Source organism: Lolium perenne, chromosome 4, assembly GCF_019359855.2.
Source record: "Lolium perenne isolate Kyuss_39 chromosome 4, Kyuss_2.0, whole genome shotgun sequence".
Lineage (NCBI taxonomy): Eukaryota > Viridiplantae > Streptophyta > Magnoliopsida > Poales > Poaceae > Lolium > Lolium perenne.
In genome coordinates this window covers 283881546-283899882 of record NC_067247.2, presented here as the reverse complement: position 1 = coordinate 283899882, position 18337 = coordinate 283881546, and the positions used below count along the sequence as shown (strand labels likewise).

Genomic DNA, 18337 nt, shown 5'->3' with positions numbered 1-18337 from the left:
GAGACGCCGCCGCCGCCGATCCCATCTCGGGGATCCAGAGATCGCCTCCGGCACCCTGCCGAGAGGGGATTCATCTCCCGAGGACTCTACGCCGCCATGGTCGCCTCCGGAGTGATGTGTGAGTAGTCTACCCCTGGACTATGGGTCCATAGCAGTAGCTAGATGGTTGTCTTCTCCCCATTGTGCTATCATTGTCGGATCTTGTGAGCTGCCTAACATGATCAAGATCATCTATCTGTAATTCTATATGTTGCGTTTGTTGGGATCCGATGAATAGAGAATACTTGTTATGTTGATTATCAAAGTTATATCTATGTGTTGTTTATGATCTTGCATGCTTTCCGTTACTAGTAGATGCTCTGGGCAAGTAGATGCTTGTAACTCCAAGAGGGAGTATTTATGCTCGATAGTGGGTTCATGCCTGCATTGACACCTGGGACAAAGGATGTAAGTTCTAAGGTTGTGTTGTGCTGTTGCCACTAGGGATAAAACATTGATGCTATGTCTAAGGATGTAGTTATTGATTACATTACGCACCATACTTAATGCAATTGTCTGTTGCTTTGCAACTTAATACTGGAGGGGGTTCGGATGATAACCTGAAGGTGGACTTTTTAGGCATAGATGCAGTTGGATGGCGGTCTATGTACTTTGTCGTAATGCCCAATTAAATCTCACTATACTCATCATGATATGTATGTGCATGGTCATGCCCTCTTTATTTGTCAATTGCCCAACTGTAATTTGTTCACCCAACATGCTGTTTATCTTATGGGAGAGACACCTCTAGTGAACTGTGGACCCCGGTCCAATTCTCTTTACTGAAATACAATCTAATGCAATACTTGTTCTACTGTTTTCTGCAAACAATCATCTTCCACACAATACGGTTAATCCTTTGTTACAGCAAGCCGGTGAGATTGACAACCTCACTGTTTCGTTGGGGCAAAGTACTTTGGTTGTGTTGTGCAGGTTCCACGTTGGCGCCGGAATCTCTGGTGTTGCGCCGCACTACATCCCGCCGCCATCAACCTTCAACGTGCTTCTTGACTCCTACTGGTTCGATAACCTTGGTTTCATACTGAGGGAAACTTGCCGCTGTACGCATCACACCTTCCTCTTGGGGTTCCCAACGGACGCGTGTTGAGCGCGTATCAAGCAGCTTTTTCTGGCGCCGTTGCCGGGGAGATCAAGACACGCTGTCATTTCGATGAAGCCTCGACAGAACCAATAACTAGAACATGCACAAATGAAGACATAACGTACATTTTCCATTAATTACGGTCCGTAAAGCTGCCTAAACAACAAAGTAAACAAACAGACAAATTCTGATTCTCAGATCCCACAGTAGGGTTAGCAAACAGCTGCTTCTAAAAAATCAAGAATCACAGCTGATTCTCAAGAATCAGGATTAACAGCTGAATCTCAGAATCCAAAACCCAAACAAAGGGGGCCTTAAGCGGTTTAACTTAAACTTTTGGGGGATTATCTTATTGCCAAAGACTAAAGAGGTAGAACGGGTTCAATATATGTCTCCTCAATTTCAGCTTCATAGCCATATTGTTCATCCGACATAAATTATCTTTATGTAACGTTAATATATCCTCGATGAAGTGGTAACTTTGCAGGATACTATATTTCACCTATAAAGGTCTAACTCGAGCCTGTTGAAATTTGGAAGGCACCAGTGTGCTCCTACCACTGAGCTAGAAGCCATTTGATGTGTTTATTACAAATGTAGTGGAGATTCGCTAATTTAGCTCTGTGTAGTGGAGCTGATCAACGAAAGGTTGAAGCAGGAGTACTTGCCTCCGTTAAATATTCATCATTTTTTTTTCATATATTAATAAAAAAATGAAAAGAAAAGAAAAGCACCCGTCGGCACGCGGCAGCAGCAGGTAGCAAAGTCCCCACTCACTCCACAACACCCGAACTCCCCGTTCCGTTGCCGTTGCGCCCGACCACCCCTTTCTTCCCCAGCTGGCTCGGGGCTCGCCATCGCCACCGGCCCGCCGCCGCCTTTATTACCGGTTTACCACGCGACCCACCACTGTCCAAGAACCTCTCTTGGTCTTGGGTTAGCAGCAATGGAGAGACAGAGGAGCGGCTCCTCCCCCGGCCACCTCGCGAGCCCCAAGAGCCTCCTCCTGCTCTCCTTCGTCTCCTCATCCCTCCTCTTCTCCTTCCTCTTCTCCATCTTCGCCCTCCGCTTCGGCCGCCCGCTCCACCTCCCCTTCGCCGCCCCCGTCGGCGCCAACGGCTCCGCGCCGGTTCGCGGTGGCGGGGGTGCCGGGGCGGATGTCGAAGAGGAGGCGTTTGTTGGTGGGGGCGGGAGCGGGGGTTTGGGGGAAGGTTCGGCTGCCGAGGCAAACCGCCGCGGCCGTGCTGGCGATTTACCCGTGGGCTCAGGAATGGAGGTTGACGAAGCGGTCCCTGGAGGCGGTAATGCTGAAACCCCCGCGGGCGCGGATGGTGCGGTTTCGGAGGGGCCGGAGGTTGCGGAAGCTCGAAGCTATTCTCCGCGAGTCTTGGATTCAGAAATGGGGGCGAAAGGAGTTGTTCCAGGAGGTGGAGTCGATGAAAAGCTGGCGATGGATTCCGTCGAAGTCGAGAACCCGGGCAAAGATGATGCCGGGTTGACAGTAGGCAATGATTCTGCTTCCCATGGGGCAGCAGCATCGTTAGAGAAATTGGATAGAGCAAATTCTGCCCAAGCCGTCAATTTATCCACGCAAGATTCAGGTGCTGGAGTGGGAACAGAAGGCGAATTCCTGCGCCGTGGCCACGTTGAAGAGAAGGGCGATTCCTCTGTACAAGCGGCTTATGCTTCGCAACAAGCAGGGCAGTGGAAAGCCTCAAACCATTCAGCTGCAGAGAACAGCTCAGGAGAAGCTCCGGCCAATCCAAAGAAGCAAGATGTTGATATGATTCAGGAAGCGGCTCGGAGAAAAACTGATTTGGCGAGAAGCGACGTGGCACCGTGCGATGTTTACGATGGGAGGTGGGTATTCGACGAGAGCTATCCACTTTACACAAGCAATTCGTGCCCCTTCGTCGATGAAGGATTTAGCTGTGAGGCGAATGGAAGAACGGAACAGAAGTACACTAAGTGGAGGTGGCAGCCAGCGCACTGCGATATCCCTAGGTACGGCATTAGTAAGTTTGCCTAGTTTCATAGTTGCTAGAAGTTTGGAATTTGCTAACTTTGGGCTGGTATGCACATTCAGATTTGATGCTAGGAAAGTGCTTGAGATGCTGCGTGGAAAGCGGCTAGTGTTTGCAGGGGATTCCCTTAACAGGAATCAGTGGGAGTCCATGATCTGCTTGCTGAGACAGGCAGTCTCGGATCCTTCAAGGATTCGTGAAGCTCGTGGGCGCAGGATTACTAAGAAGAAAGGGGATTACAACTTCAAGTTCCTGGTTCGTATGATCTGGATCTTACGTGGAACTAGTCCATTCACTGTCTAAGGTGCTGTGCAGGAGTCATATTACCATGGCTATCTGCATCATTTCGATGCAGTGGCAAGGGTTTTAACCTCCTTTTTGAAAAAACTGAATCATATTAGCATGGTTTCTGCAGGACTACAATTGCAGTGTGGAGTACCATGTCACACATTTCTTGGTACATGAAGGCAAGTCAAGAATCGGTCAAAAACGTACAAGGACGCTGCGGATCGATACCATTGACCGGAGCTCGTCAAGTTGGAGAGGGGCCGATGTGCTTGTGTTCAACACTGCTCATTGGTGGTCTCATCACAAAACAAAAGCTGGGTGAGTGCTCTGATGAACATAAAAATGTTTACATAATTGTTTTGCGCATATGTGCATGACATTTCACAGGCAATTTACCTAGTTAGGGGTGTTTAGCTTTCAATAAGCTGGCGCTGTGTATGTTTTTGAGACGGTGTACAAGATTACATAATGATGGCATCTCACTACTGCATATGCTTGCAGAGTAAATTATTATCAAGAAGGGGATACAGTACATCCCCACCTTGATGTATCCACGGCTTTCCACCGAGCACTCACCACATGGGCGTCATGGGTCAACCGTTACGTCAATCCACAGAAAACTCAAGTGTTTTTCCGAAGCTCTGCTCCATCACATTTCAGGTTTGTTCCCTATAATTCGAGCATTTCGATCACAATACCAGCAACTTTAGTTGGCTGCAATCTCCCGTAGGCGACCATGCCCAGCTAAACACTTAACCACTGGTTTCAGCGGCGGGGAGTGGAACTCCGGGGGGCACTGCAGAGAGAGCACAATGCCTCTTAACGACACCCGTGCAAGGCCGGTTCCTGAGATAAATGCCATTTTGGAACAAGTGGCGAAGCAAATGAGGACTCCTGTAACAATTTTGAACATTACCAATCTATCTGGGTTGAGGATAGATGGCCACCCATCTGTGTATGGGAGAAAAGCAGGAGAGTTGACAGCATCGAGCACCCAGGATTGCAGCCACTGGTGCCTTCCTGGAGTGCCGGATACATGGAACGAGTTATTGTTATACCATTTAGCATCCTCGCACGAAAACAATATTGCAAGTTAATGACAGAATATTTGTCCCTTCCTTTTTTTATTAGGATGGGACCTTACATTTCCGCCTGTAAATGTATCTTCGTTATGTGCTCAATTGTGAAATTGTCCGCATCTCTTCCCATAATAACAAATTTCATCTTTCCTAGAAGAACAGACTATAATCTTTTGTGAATATCAATTGTTATGTTAGTCCACCTCAAACTCAACTAGACCTCCAGCTATAGATTAGATTACCCTTTACCCTCTTTAATGCAAAAAAAAACTATAAAGCATAATGATGTTATCATTTAGATTTCCTTTGTTTTTTAAAGGGATTTGGACTACAGCCTTTTGGTTGGGTTAGTTAGTGTACAAATTCCATATTCCTATGGTAGGCTTATTTTTAAGTCATTTGGCATGATCTTGGGTTTATTTGCTAAGGAGTATATTCTTTTTATCATGCCAACAAATGGTCTCCTACTCCCATTGCATAATGGACTGCAGCGGGAACTGTATAAATTGTTGTGAATTTTCAGCAGATTGTATAGTCCGCCCCTCCAGCAAATTACGTGGGATTCGAACTCGGGTGGACTGGCTGCGCAATCGCAAGCCTTCCACTGAGTTAGCACTCAGTTCTCTGAGCCAGCGAATTACCGCTACAGCAGATTGTATTATCTGAGCTGCTCTTCAACTATCGAGCAATTTAAACTGTCTAAGGGAATCAAATTAACAGTTACCCTTCGATTTCAAACAACCAAAAAGAGTTAACATGGTAATTTCTATGTGAGAAATCAAAATCACCTATTGCAAGAGATAGTCATGAAATTAGACGAAATAAGAAAACAAAAACCATCACGGTCAAACGAGCTCGGTGATCTGACCTTAATGAATGACCCCAACGTGCAACATCAGACTTTCCAAGCAAAATCTGAATTATGACACGATACTGCATAATGATTCAAGTGGACAGAACAACAGGAGTAGGTTCTCAGTTCTCACCCTCTGCTGTTGTTTTAGAATGGAGATTGTGTGATGTTTTGATAAACTAATAAACACCATATATCTGAAAAGAAAACCTAGTTTTTTTTTGTATGATAGGCAGTTAACAAAAAATAAAATATTTCCTTTTACCCTATTACACCATTATCTTGACTTCAAGGAGACCTAATCTTTCAAGTACTGATTAGAGCATCACTCGCGCCCCTCATACAACCTTCAACAGCAATACCAGATTGGTCATATGATGGGCGCATACACATGTTGCCACGTACCGGGGGCGCCTCTTCCAAGCCACGCCCCCGGCACTCTCAGTTGAATTTTACTGCATATGTTAAAGCATTTCACTACATATTTGGAGCATTTTATTACATATGGGGAACATTTTAATACTATGTGGAGCAACAGCGTTGTGCGATGTTCTTTAATCCCATTGTTCTGTATATATAGATTTGTGCTTTTGTTGCTCAAATGGGTTCATGATGTATACTTCTGGATCCAGCAAACTTTTGTTTCCAGAGAGCTTTTGGATGTAGGCTTCCATGATGCAATTTTAAATTATTTATTTTAAGGTGTATTATCAACACAATGTGCTCTTTTGCTTCTATTCAATGTGTTTGCTTCTCAGAGGTTGTTGAATTGGCTTTGCAGAAGAATGCTTTATATTCTTCTAAAAAAGGTTTAATGCTTTCTTTCAAACTCCAAGACAAGGTGTGCACATGGAGTCTAATTAAGTTGAGTAGTCTTCTTGGTTTATGCTGCAGATCATATTTTGATTAGTGTTGCATATGCCTGTTCGTTCTAAATTTTGTAATGATATATCAAATAAAATTAAAGTACTTGCACTTATATAATCATGGTGATAGTGCTACACCAGGAGGACTGCCTCTATTATTTTCGGTTTGTATACTTGCTAGAGCTGCTTATAATCTGAGTTGTTGCACAAATTACTTCAGGGACATTGTTAAGCTAATCCCTAAAATTACGGAGACGAGCTAAAACACTAAATATGGCTGGTGATGAGTATGCATCTGCCATATTTTAATATAGTGAACAGTGCCTGGTAGTCACTTCCGATTGTAGTTTTCAGACATAGCTGACAGATTGTAGGTTTCAAATTTAGCTAAAAAAATAATTTATCTGTGCAATTTGTCCACTGGAATTGTTTCTTCCCTTTTGGGGGATATCATCTGCTGCTTATTTGGAATGCATTCTCTTTTGTTTTTAATTTATGGTAAAACCGCTCTGGCAAGTTAGCAGAGATCAAATTGGACAAGACTGGACCAATCTCGGGAGTTGATATTGAACTTACTTGCTAAAAAGATCCCATGTATGCCAGATACATGCTCCAGAAAGAAATTGTCGTTGCTTTTATTTTCTCCATGTTGCACCATCTGAGGTAGGTTTCACATTGACTCACTATTAGTACCTGAATATTGCCGTTTGGATAAGTAATTCAATTTAGTCTAAAAGGTCCACTCCTTACAATTGATGCCTGTAACTTGCAGGATACTCAGAAATATAAATTGTCTGATGCTAGATAAGTTCATTACCTCAATTAGTCAAGTTGTATTGAGGTCAAAGGAATTAATGATGCAGAAGAGTATATTTAGCAACAAGGCCATGGACATAGTTGGAATCAATAAGCAAGAACAGGTCTGTGTCTTATTATACTAAAGCTATTGAGGATACCAAAATTGATTTATTTCATAGGAAGCTATATTCAGGGCTGTAGCATCTGTACTTTATATTGTAAATATATTTTTTCCCTACCGAATATAAGTTGATTCATCTGTGATTAAGGATGATACCTGCAGGTTTCACCTTAACACTTCGGTAGAGCTATTGGAGTGAGTACATTATCTCCTTTCAAAGGACATTTTGTACCTTTATTTTCTACATACATTTTCTGTGTGACCACCAATCAAAATGCTGACCGCTAGGTGGTTGCAATAATTTTGCTAAGACGTTTATTGCAGGGGTAATAGTTACCCCTGAAGAAATTATTACTAGAATCCATGATCCCGAGTCTGCACTTGCTAGCAGAGATGCATTAGCAAAAACGGTATACTCCCGGTTGTTTCATTGGTGTTGATTCCCTGGCACAACACTCCAATTAGGTTTGTATGTACTTTCTAATCTTTACATTTTGCATGTAATATGTATTTATTTATTTAGTGCGAATTTCACATAGTGTACCTCCTTTGACCTTCACCCTTCTGCAAACACTGGTTTCAACAGATAAATTTTGGAGTAATTAGTTTTTTTTTAATATTTTAGTATCTCTTGTGTGTAAGCGTAGACAAAGATATTGCAATTTACATCAATTTTTTTATTTCCTACCATCTACAGGGATAACAAAGACACACTTCCTCGATCAAGAATTTCGGACTATATTATGTTATGCATATACTTGATAGATTAAGATTACTATTCCTTCACTATGTGGTAAGTTTAATTATTAGCACTTCACTGCAATGTTTTCCCCCCTTTAGTGTCCACTGCAATTGAATTGTTTCTGGCTGGCTGCATGTGTACTCACGAGGTGTTCATGTGCTTATAAATTTCCTAAACATTTGGCCGAGGATGCTGATTAGTTGTAACAACCTAATGGTTATGTAGGTATCCACAGGAACGGAACCAATAGATAATAAAGTGAGGACCAAATGACTTCTCTATATTTCTTTTTGTTGCACAGTTATTACTCACATGAAATCCCATTGATCTTCTTGGCACGTTTATTTATGTTTCCACGTGGTTGATTAGTGCCTTTTTCCCCTCATGTTGTTGCAAAATACTTGTGTTAGGAAGAGTGTGACGAAGATGTCATATTCAACTTTAACACGGTTTTCTATTATGAGGCATAACAGGCTGGTGTCTATAATTTCCTCTCCGTCCCATTGTTGTAGGTTTGATTCTGTCTATTTCTTTCTTAATTTTATGCATAAGGGATTCAAAGCCTTTCGCATTATTATACTTTGGCTGTGAGTCTCTTGGCAAGTGTTTAGTACCGGTCCTTCCACGGCTTCCTTAAAAAGGGTTGAATAGGTTTCAAGGTCCTGAAATATATGCAAGTCTCTTGGTTCTTCTATCTATGTGCATTGTTGCCAATTTAGATCAAGGAAGTCAGGATTCAATTCAGCCATAGGGCCACTTTGTTATTCAAACTGATTTTTTTATTTTATAAAATTTACATACTATTTAGCTCTTAAGACTGCATGTGTTTTCCTACTGCAAGTGCCATCTGTTGTGAGCATTATGCAATTAAAAAGCTAATACTGATTAATTTGAGATGGGGCATGGATGCTGATTTTGTCCCTCATGAGTGCTTGTAGAAGAATAACACACTAACACGGTGTTAGTATGTTATAAAAAATAAATATCAGTATAATTACCATCCAAGAAGATTTTAGGATCGCAGTCCTACCATAGCAAGTTATATTATATGCTATTTTCATTCCAAAAAAGCTTTAGTGTATATATTATGAATATGTATTGAGACGCGCGTGCACGTGCACACTTACTAGTTCTAGAAAGAGCCAAGTGCTCAGTTGGTCATGCTGCTAGCTGCTCGATCGGCCGAGAGCTGCCACAGCCCACAATCAACAAGTGATATTGCTGACAACACCCTTAACTTAATTAAGGGAGGTACTACATCTGATACAAATTAGTTGTCGCGGCTTCAACGAACAAAAAAAGATTTAGACGACATTTTGCCTAAATCTGCAAACAATTAATTTGGATCGGAGAGAGTAGTATATTTTTTCCTTTTTCTCTTTTAGGAACCTTCCATGGTGCTCTTAATTCCCAAATTAGCAGCCCCTTGGTTCTCTAAATACTTGTAGTTTTCACAAATTGTTGCACCTCAGAGAAGGGTTTGAATAAAGTCAGTCGGAGCCTCCACATCTAATTTAATTTTATAAAATAGAGTACCATTTGATATTACATATCCACCCATTTTCTCCCTAAACTTGCTAAACAAAGCTACTACATAAATATATTTTGGCCCCTTCCTTTTTTTTATTAGGATGGTACCCTATATTTTAAATTGTAAATGTAATTTCATGGTGCTCAATCGTGCTCCTCTTTGCATGTCTTCCCAGCTGATATTGTGCCAAACAATTATCCTGTGCATCCTGCTTACTTTAAAAAACGAAGCCTTATATTTGGTATGTCGAGGAAATGGATTCTGAAACACACCATTTGCATTTGCTAACATTCAGTTGGCAGATAAATTCATCTTTTCCTGAACAACCAAAAGATAAACATTCTATGAATCTCCATTGGCATGTTATAGTCCACCTCAACATGTAGAGATGTTCAAGCAGCTACGGTTAGCATAAATGATGCTATTATTGTGACAAACTATTAACAAAGGCTTATTTTCCGGTCATCCCACAGCTCAGTAGCTGAGTTTATTTGCTAATGAAGACATCTTTTTATCATGGCAACAAATGATCTCCTTGTATAATGGACTGCAATGGAAATCTGTATAAATTATGGTAAATTAACAGCAGATAGTATCATCCGAGCTGCTCTTCAACTATCAAGCAACTTTGTGTGCTCGGCGGTGAGAGCCAGATGCTTCATCCTTTTTTGATCCTTCTGGTCTCCTAGCCCAGGCTGGGGCTTGGTCAGGTCCATACCGGTAATCATAGAAGAGTTCAGCACTAGCTTCAATATGCTCCCTTGCATAGATACCTACCCGATGGTCGCCAGCCACCATCATCACCTGGGCAAGATCATAGGAAGACGAAATGGAATGAAATTACAGTGAAGAAAAACTGAAAAAAAAAAAAAAAACATGAAGCGGCATAGTATTGCTAGTGCTTACCTTTGCAAAACAGTTGGGGTTGGAGGAGTGATTTGCAAACTTCAGTTTGTCCCCCTTGCGATACGCATCCAATACAAACTGTGCAAGGCAATCAAATTAAAGGTTACCTCTTTAATTTCAAACAACCATACAAAATGAACACTGTTGTACATACACTTTAAAGGGTACCTGGTCATTTAAATCAAACAGAAATGAAGAGTTTGCACGGTCATAAATTTTGCCGCGTTTGTCTGCTTCTTTGTGAGAAATCAATTCACCGGTGTACTCTCCAAGATAGTCATTCTTATGCACAGGGTTCTGGTTTTGCAAGAAATAAAAATGAAATTAGACAAAAGAAGAAAATAAAAGCTATCAGACTCAAACGAGCTTCAGTGATCTGACCTTAATGAATGCGCCCCATCCTGCAACATCAGATTTTCCAAGCAAAATCTGAAATGCGATCAAATGTTAGCACAGGGACAAGTAGTGCATAATGATTCTAGACAGAACTACAGGAGTAGGTTCTCACCCTTTGTTGTTGTTTTAAAAGGAGTTTCATGTTTCCGCACTGATAACCATCACCTCTTGCTGGTGGCTCACCTAGCGAACCATCTCCGCAGCTGAAGAGAATGAAGATCGTGTGATGTTTTCGTAAACTAATATACACCACAAATCTGAATAAAGCTTACATTTGTGCATGATAGGAAGTTAACAAAACTAATATACGCCATAAATCTGAACAAAGCTTACATTTGTGCATGATAGACAGTTAACAAAAATAAAATATTTACAAGTACTGATTACCTCACCCAGCAGTTTCTGCAAACATCCGGATCACATTCTCGACTGGCAGCAAAACATGGGCATTGTCTGCTTCTGCATTGACTTTTTGCACAATGACAGCCTCTAAACCTGTTTTTGCAGCTTTTTGTACACCTAAATATGATGATTAACAAATGAAGTCAGGCTCAAGTTTTTTGCTTTGCAATTACATTAATATGATGATTAAAGGAAAAGTACATACATTATTACTCATTACAATCATATCTGCTAGCTTTGTGCATCAAATAGCTAAGTACACATGCTCATACTTATTTTAGTTTCTAAAATGCATTAGCTATCTGTTTCTTTGTGTTATATAGATCTAAAAGCTCTCGAGAGATAAGACGGGTAAAATAGATTTTATTCCGTAAAGATGGGAATATATGTGTATCTTGGAACATACCCACAGTATTTCTCACAGCATGTCCCGTTTTCCACACAGGGGCAATTTTTGCTGCACGCCTGCTGACACCCGCAGGGTGTATACTGGGTGTCACATTGCTTCCCATCACCAATTCTTTTCCTAATAGCTGGATGCCCTGCAGCCTTTGAAGGATATTTATGTTTTCGAGTTCTGCCCCTCCGACGAACGATTCTTGTTCTTGCAACCACGCCTTGCTCCTACAAATTCATGAACAAATAATTATGCTGCCAGTGTTGCAGTAACGGTGGAAAACAAAGCCACGGCAGGGGTAAGCTGCTTTAATTCTCGTAACTACTTGTAATTGAAATTGAAATCTGAGACATGCACTACTCCCATAGCTTTCTGTCACTAAGTAAATCAGCAACTTCACTGCATTTCACCCTTTTTGCTCAATACTATAGCAAATGCTAGAAATACAAATAAAACAGGAAACTCACAGGACCAGTAAAAATGTCCTTAGTTCTTAACAAAATGGCCTATTTTGTAATCCTAACCGACAAACTCTCAGCAGCTCTATAAACCATGTCCAAATAACTATTGACTGAAGTATGCATCTACTCTCTGGAAAATCATTATACTCACTGTAATTCATGACTGAAATCAGAATCATATGACTACCAGCATTTAAATTGTGATAGAATTCCAGATTTGAGTTACAGCACAAGATTAACAATGTAATTCAATGCATACCATGTAATCTTGTTCAGTCTCTGTAAAGCCGCCCGAGATGGATTTACAGAGCATTGCTGCACCGTTGTTGTACAAGTAACTAGCCACCTCCATGCATGTTTTCAGGCCACATAACAAGTTTCTGGCAATTAGACAACTGTGGACAATTCATGGCAATGTTAAGATGTGTTAGAAGCTTAAATTAGATTAATCACGGAACTCTCATTCCACATAAATTAAGGGGAAATAACCGTTAGACAATTGCTCCTTGTATACATCGGTATATTACCTATTTTTTCCAAATATCTCTACACCCTTCAAATATAAATCTCTTTCTAGGGCACTCCATCGAGAAAGAGTGTGCTCCCTGCTGGAACTGAACATATTATTTGCTGAAGATTCTTTATTAATATTTCTTGCCGCATCCTCGGTAGTACTAGTCAGGCTTCCCTCACAACTATCTTTGTTAGAAGTTTTCTTACTGGGGACATCTAGTTGATTGCCTCCAAATTCTCTGAAATCAGATTTTGCATCACCAATCTCCGAAACAGAAAGCTTATTCAGTACATGGCTTGCAGAAGGAATATCCGACGTAAACATCCTTGGTTTTTTATAAGGAAAATCGCCGCTGGACCTGGGTCCTTTTGAAATCTTGCGCTTCCCTAAACTTCTTAGAAGCGTATCCGTGGATATATTTTCAGTTTCAGAAGTATCCCCAGAAGGTAGTGTAATTTGTTTTTCAGCACTTTCAAAAGATGTTTTTGAACTGCTGGTTCCAACAAATATATTGGATTTTATGATTTCTTCCTCTCGGTTTGAATCTTCTGATTCGGACACTATATCAGTAACAACATTGCGTGAGGCAGGTCTTGACTCCATATTATGTGCTGCAGAAGCATCACGATCATATTTGCGTATATCATAAAATCCTTCTCTCCTCTGCGGAAAAACTAATATCAAAATTAGCTTCATAGCACATTATCCTCAACTGAGAGGACAAATGTACCAAGTTATTAGTACCAATCAAAAGAACAGATAGAGCATTATAGAGCCCATGGGGTCCCGTTTCTCCTTTGGCCATTCGGAAAAAGTGTTTGATTCACTATTTTCAAAATATTAAAGGACAATTCAGATATTTAGCACATGCAATTTCAATGTTACATCCGAACATGCTGTAAACTACAAAAAAGAGAAGTTTGCTCCATTTCCTGTTCATTATGTTGTCCAAGTATCACTTGTCCTTTTGGTTCTCAATACCACAGTGGGACAGACGAATTTCAATTAGAAATTCAGCAGATGTGCGTCAACTATGTATCATAACCATTAAATTTTAAATATATTTGTAACAGTGCATCATGCAAACACTAAAAATGGATACATGGAAACCTAGGGCACCAAAATCATATCAATGTTAACCACCAATAAAACTACAGTAATTAGTTCTGAAATTTGCTACAGGGGGTAGTGCAACTTCACTGAAAACATGAAGAAAACCCCGTTAATACCCATGAATACAATTATAAATTTGAGGTGAAGCATTACTTGAAGGTAGCATTGGTCGCCACATGGAGTCTTGTTTCCATCGAATTCAAACACATAGGGTTGCTTCTCACTCTAACAAGCATAAGAGTTATTTACTTAGCGGGACAGAAAATAAATTTTATTCAAATACGAATGAATTGTTACTTACTGGGAATACTAAGTTTTGAGAGCAACCATGGAGACGGCAATCAAAAACCTGAACGAACATATATGAAGAAATAAATCACACCTTCATGAATTTAGTTGAACAAACCGACAAAATACAGACATTAAAAATAGGATAGAGAGTGATATATCGCCAGAAGTAGAATGTACCAAACATCTGCGGCAGAAGAGATTATCAAACGAATCCAAAACCACATCCACAGTCTTGTCAAGAGGAAGTTGGCTCTCCATTTTATCAGAAAATCCAGGGTGCTTCGCATTTTTCTCACAAAGAAATTCAGATCTACTCTGGAATTTTAATGACAACAGAAACCGAATCACATTACATTGTCTTTCATGTAAAACATAAACAATTGTAAGATCCAGAAACACATGTGTGTTTAGTGGTGACATCATTGGACGAAAATCTTGCTAAAAGAGATGGATAACCTCTATTTCCAAAGGAGAGGCATCAATAAACTGGCGAATAACATTTACATCCTCTTGACTCAACCCATTTTCTTGTGTTGTTTTCCTGCAGCAGTTCATCAGGATCAGATTAGTATATATATATATGCGAGTAGATAAAAAAAATCTTGTAAGATTGATTATGGAGAGATGCGGATGGAATTGCCATGGCTGCACATGACAGGAACAATGTGCAAAGTAGAAAATATTTTTGTACGCTGATTATGACTAAGTTGATGACATCTAATTAAGGAGTTCATATTCTTATTCAATGTTTAGATGCAACTTAATTCACATCTCTTGGCTAAATGAGTGTATGCAACATGTCTTAAGTTGCATGTAGCATGTATGCATTTCACCCATATCATCACTAAAGTATTTAAATTTGCTTACACAAATATCATCTAAGTAAATCCACATAAAAACACCAAGGTAAAAAGATGCATGGGTGAAAAAACTAAATATAACTAAATAACACAAAGATTGAAGCAGTATAGTAAGAGAGTGGTACAGAAGCTCGAAAAAAACATGTGGTTTTCAGCAGCACTGAGGCTGTGAAGAGGCCAAAGTTGCATCTCCAATACCATGTATGCTGCAGTCATTTTTTTAGTAAGTATATAAAATAGTTTACAACGCTAAGTCCTTAATCCGTGACAGCCATCAAACATTTTCAAGTTTAATATGCATAAAAAAGTATCTTGATTGGCCACTATTGGTTTGTTAAGTTCTTCATGAGATGTGCTTTCATAGTATACATTTCAACATTATTGTGGTCGAAACAGCAGTCAAAGTGGTAGACTGGAGACTGTCCATGTCCTGACTTATCCTTGCAACTCAAGAGAGCATAACAATTGTATCGCGCAGTTGGCAAAAAAATTCTTTTTTGAAGGGAAAAAATAGCTTAGACTTCCATTTCAGAATGAACAAAATAATTAAACTAGAAGGCTGCAGGCCATGTAAAGTTTGTATGGTAAAAACATTCGGAATGGCGTGTAAGCTGTGCAAAAAAGTTGTAGACAATCGTGGCTAATCATTGTTGCATGGCCGATTTGGTCTGTTAATCTAATGTTCTCAATCTGGTATATTTAAGATATGGGAACACTTGGCTGGTGGCAACTGTTGACACAAGAAGAGCACATAATACAGAAAAACCACATCCTTTGCAAATGAGGATCACGAGAGATATTGGTTTGCTTGTATAATTACCATATTAGCTGATCTTCTCCTTGTGTGAAAACATGCTTCTCTTCCTCAGGTTGTGGAATTTCTTCATCGCTATCACTGCAGATTAGAGTCTCGTTGCCAGCTGAATCATAGTAAATCCTCCTCCTACCAGCAATTGACTGATCATCGGCCATTCTTTGGTTTCTGCGCTGTGTTGTTTCAAAAAGAATAAATATCAAAGACAAAAAAGGGTCCATGCGCCAATGTACCACACATTTAACAAAAATCAACTACCCAGAATGAATCAGGCTAAAATATTTACATCGACAGACACACTAAGTAGCTTGATACATCAATCATACAGATACTGGCCATATCTTAATGGTCATGAATATCACAACTGCTTATGCATTTACAATCTTCCCACATTGTTCAGCTATTGCAGAGCAACCTATCATCGCATAAATAACGCTATCTGAAGTGTCATGCTCGAGCCAGTAAATATATGATTTGTCATGCATTTACAGATCAATATATGAGTTTTCATCTAAACGCGTGTGCATTCGAGTCCAAAGTCCCAAGTTAACTCTACATGGCATTTGAAGTATCGTAGCACTGAAGAGCAACCTAAATATCAATTCACGGAACTCGTGCAAAGAGAGCAGCAACACTATACTTGTCCAGGAATATCCACGTGGTGTAGGGAGGAATCTTGTCGACCAACGGCAGCGTCGCAAGCCTGACTACCATCCTCTGCGGCGGCGCGGTGCCGTCTGCGCCGGAGAGCTCGAGCGTCCCGGCGGTTAGCAGGTTGTCCTCCTGCACGTGCACCACCTCCCTCTCCCCGGACCCGCGCGCCAGGTCCCACCCGACGATCCTCGCCTGGCCGTCGGCGGCGAGCTGCGACAGCACGTTGCCGCCCTCGGCGCCCCTGGACGCCGCCTCCGCCGCGGCGGCCACGTCGAACAGCCCGCACGTGTGCCGCTGCAGCGCCCGCCTGTTGGCCTCCATCTTCTCCTGCCCAACAATCCCCGCACCAGATTGAGCAACCCAAAATACTCAGCGAATTTTCATCGTATGTAAAGTGTTGGTAGGTGCTTTACCCTGACGGAGGCGAGGCGGGCGGACTGGATTTGGCGCCGGAGGTGCGAGAGCTTCCCATGGAGCGCCGCGGAGGCGGAGGTGCCCGCCGCCTGATCCGGCCGCTGCGGAAAAAAAAAACAGGGGAGGATCGAAACCGGTCGGTCAGATTGGGGAGGGAGATCGATCGAGGACGGGAAATCTGGCTGGCGAGGTGAACCGAGAGGCCGGCGCGCGCACCTTGAGGCCGGAGTCGGAGGGCTTGGAGGACGACGACGCCATGGCGATGGCGCGAGCCGCCAGAGGCCGACCCACCTCCTCCTCCTCCTCGACGCGAGGAGAGCTGTCGCTTCTGTCCCTTGTCGACACGACGGCTCTGCAGCTCTTTTTGCAGTTGCAGGCTAGGATCCTCTGTGTGCGTAGGGGTAAGGCCGTAAGGGGTTAAAGCGTGTCGCTGACAAGTGGGGTCGGTCCGAAAGGACGGACCGAGTGTCAGTGGCAAGAAGGTGGGCCCCCGACACGTGGGGCCTCTCGCTGACGGGCTTCTCGGTGGGGCCGCGTCACGTGGCTCCGTGATGGGCTCATGATGGCGGCTGATCCGGGCGATTTCTCGTGTCACTTGCGCGTCATCGCTACCACGGACAAGTACTGTACATCTCCTTTCTTCTGCTATATGTTCCCGTTTGGGTACATGTAGGATCCTAGGAAATTCTTCTATTCTCAGCGAGTTAATTGCCATGATACCACTTGTTGGCAGAATTTTCGCACAAAATCACAGCCATGCATATTGCATTGTATGAAGTAATCTACTGCACGGAACACCATGATTAACAAGATAGACAGTCAATCAGCCAAGTTCGTGTTGGACTGAATTAGTCAAGCGCTCGACCAAGCTATCCATGCGTCTAGATCATGCACAATCCGTCTCCCTCCTAGTATTAGCTAGCTTAGGACAGCCACAATGTTTTCAGTGTCTTCTTTAGGATGGTGAGGCTGCGGCTACTTCCTGAACTCAGAATAAGGTTCTTCCCGCTCTATTCTCGCTCCGGTGGTGTATCTAGCGCCGGCGGAGGGCGCATGGAGTTGTGTGTCCGGCGGATCTCATGGGATCTAGTCGGTTTTCACGTTCACTGGTGTGGTTTCAGGTCAGTATCTTCTGATCTACAGTTGTCATCATTGGCGTCGGTCGCTGCTCTGGTGCGCTGGTCATTTGGGGCCTTAGCACCCGTCTGTATACTACAACAAGCTCTACTACGATAAGTTTTGCCTGGCTCCAGTGATGGAGGGGCGAGAACGGCGACGCGCCTTCGGCTCGCGCTAGTGTGTGTAGTCGTCGCTAGGTGGTCCAATGACCTATTTGTATGTTTTATTACTTTTGGATCTCTTTGTATTGATGATTATTAATAGATCGGTGAAATTTTCGCAAAAAAAAGTAGTTTTATATTTGCTTTTTGATTTTTGGAACTAGTTTCATAAATTGTGAAGCTAGTTTTAAAACAATAAACAGGAAATCGGAGCAAGTATATGCTCCGATGCTAAATTCCTCCTCGTAATAAAATACTATGTTCTTTGTCAGCTGCCAATGGCTCGAAGTTTCAAATTTTAGTTGCTCGAGATACAAACACTTTTTTTTAGTATAAAGCGGTTGATATCCGCTCGACTAGATATAAAGAGTGACCTAGTTTATATGGAAAAT

General features: G+C 41.9%; 2 protein-coding genes across 3 annotated transcripts; one reads left to right on the top strand and one right to left on the bottom strand.

Moving 5' to 3' along the window:
- The first annotated feature begins 1946 nt into the window (after positions 1 to 1946).
- LOC127295610 (protein trichome birefringence-like 6) lies at positions 1947 to 4634 on the top strand. The gene is made up of 5 exons (XM_051325577.1): positions 1947 to 3145; positions 3228 to 3420; positions 3581 to 3771; positions 3955 to 4113; positions 4223 to 4634. The coding sequence occupies exons 1-5, from the start codon at positions 2088 to 2090 to the stop codon at positions 4548 to 4550; spliced, it is 1929 nt and encodes a 642-aa protein (XP_051181537.1). The 5' UTR covers positions 1947 to 2087; the 3' UTR covers positions 4551 to 4634.
- A 5143-nt stretch (positions 4635 to 9777) lies between these two features.
- LOC127295609 (histone-lysine N-methyltransferase EZ3) lies at positions 9778 to 16948 on the bottom strand. Of its 2 annotated transcripts, XM_051325576.2 has the most exons (17): positions 16882 to 16948; positions 16665 to 16766; positions 16238 to 16578; positions 15604 to 15765; positions 14380 to 14464; positions 14101 to 14238; positions 13934 to 13981; positions 13786 to 13857; positions 12533 to 13182; positions 12265 to 12400; positions 11554 to 11771; positions 11133 to 11264; positions 10858 to 10948; positions 10731 to 10778; positions 10518 to 10646; positions 10350 to 10427; positions 9778 to 10247 (listed from the first exon to the last, which is right to left on the bottom strand). In XM_051325576.2, exons 1-17 carry the CDS (start codon positions 16921 to 16923, stop codon positions 10062 to 10064), a joined length of 2658 nt encoding a protein of 885 aa, XP_051181536.1. In that variant the 5' UTR covers positions 16924 to 16948; the 3' UTR covers positions 9778 to 10061. The 2 variants fall into 2 exon arrangements, with proteins under 2 accessions (XP_051181536.1, XP_071675322.1); XM_071819221.1 differs by lacking the exons at positions 16665 to 16766; positions 16882 to 16948 and having other exon boundaries at positions 15604 to 15770; positions 16238 to 16369.
- Positions 16949 to 18337: the final 1389 nt, after the last annotated feature.

What these genes read in the sequence shown, in the direction of transcription:
- LOC127295609 (XM_051325576.2), bottom strand. Translation starts at nt 16,923, where the DNA reads ATGGCGTCGTCGTCCTCCAAGCCCTCCGACTCCGGCCTCAAG. An exon ending in CCTCTCCTTTGGAAATAGAG is followed by an intron (nt 14,239 to 14,379) that starts GTTATCCATCTC and finishes TTAAAATTCCAG; the next exon opens with AGTAGATCTGAATTTCTTTG. An exon ending in AGACTGAACAAGATTACATG is followed by an intron (nt 11,772 to 12,264) that starts GTATGCATTGAA and finishes ATGAATTTGTAG; the next exon opens with GAGCAAGGCGTGGTTGCAAG.
- LOC127295610 (XM_051325577.1), top strand. Translation starts at nt 2,088, where the DNA reads ATGGAGAGACAGAGGAGCGGCTCCTCCCCCGGCCACCTCGCGAGCCCC. An exon ending in CATCACAAAACAAAAGCTGG is followed by an intron (nt 3,772 to 3,954) that starts GTGAGTGCTCTG and finishes ATATGCTTGCAG; the next exon opens with AGTAAATTATTATCAAGAAG. An exon ending in TCTGCTCCATCACATTTCAG is followed by an intron (nt 4,114 to 4,222) that starts GTTTGTTCCCTA and finishes CACTGGTTTCAG; the next exon opens with CGGCGGGGAGTGGAACTCCG.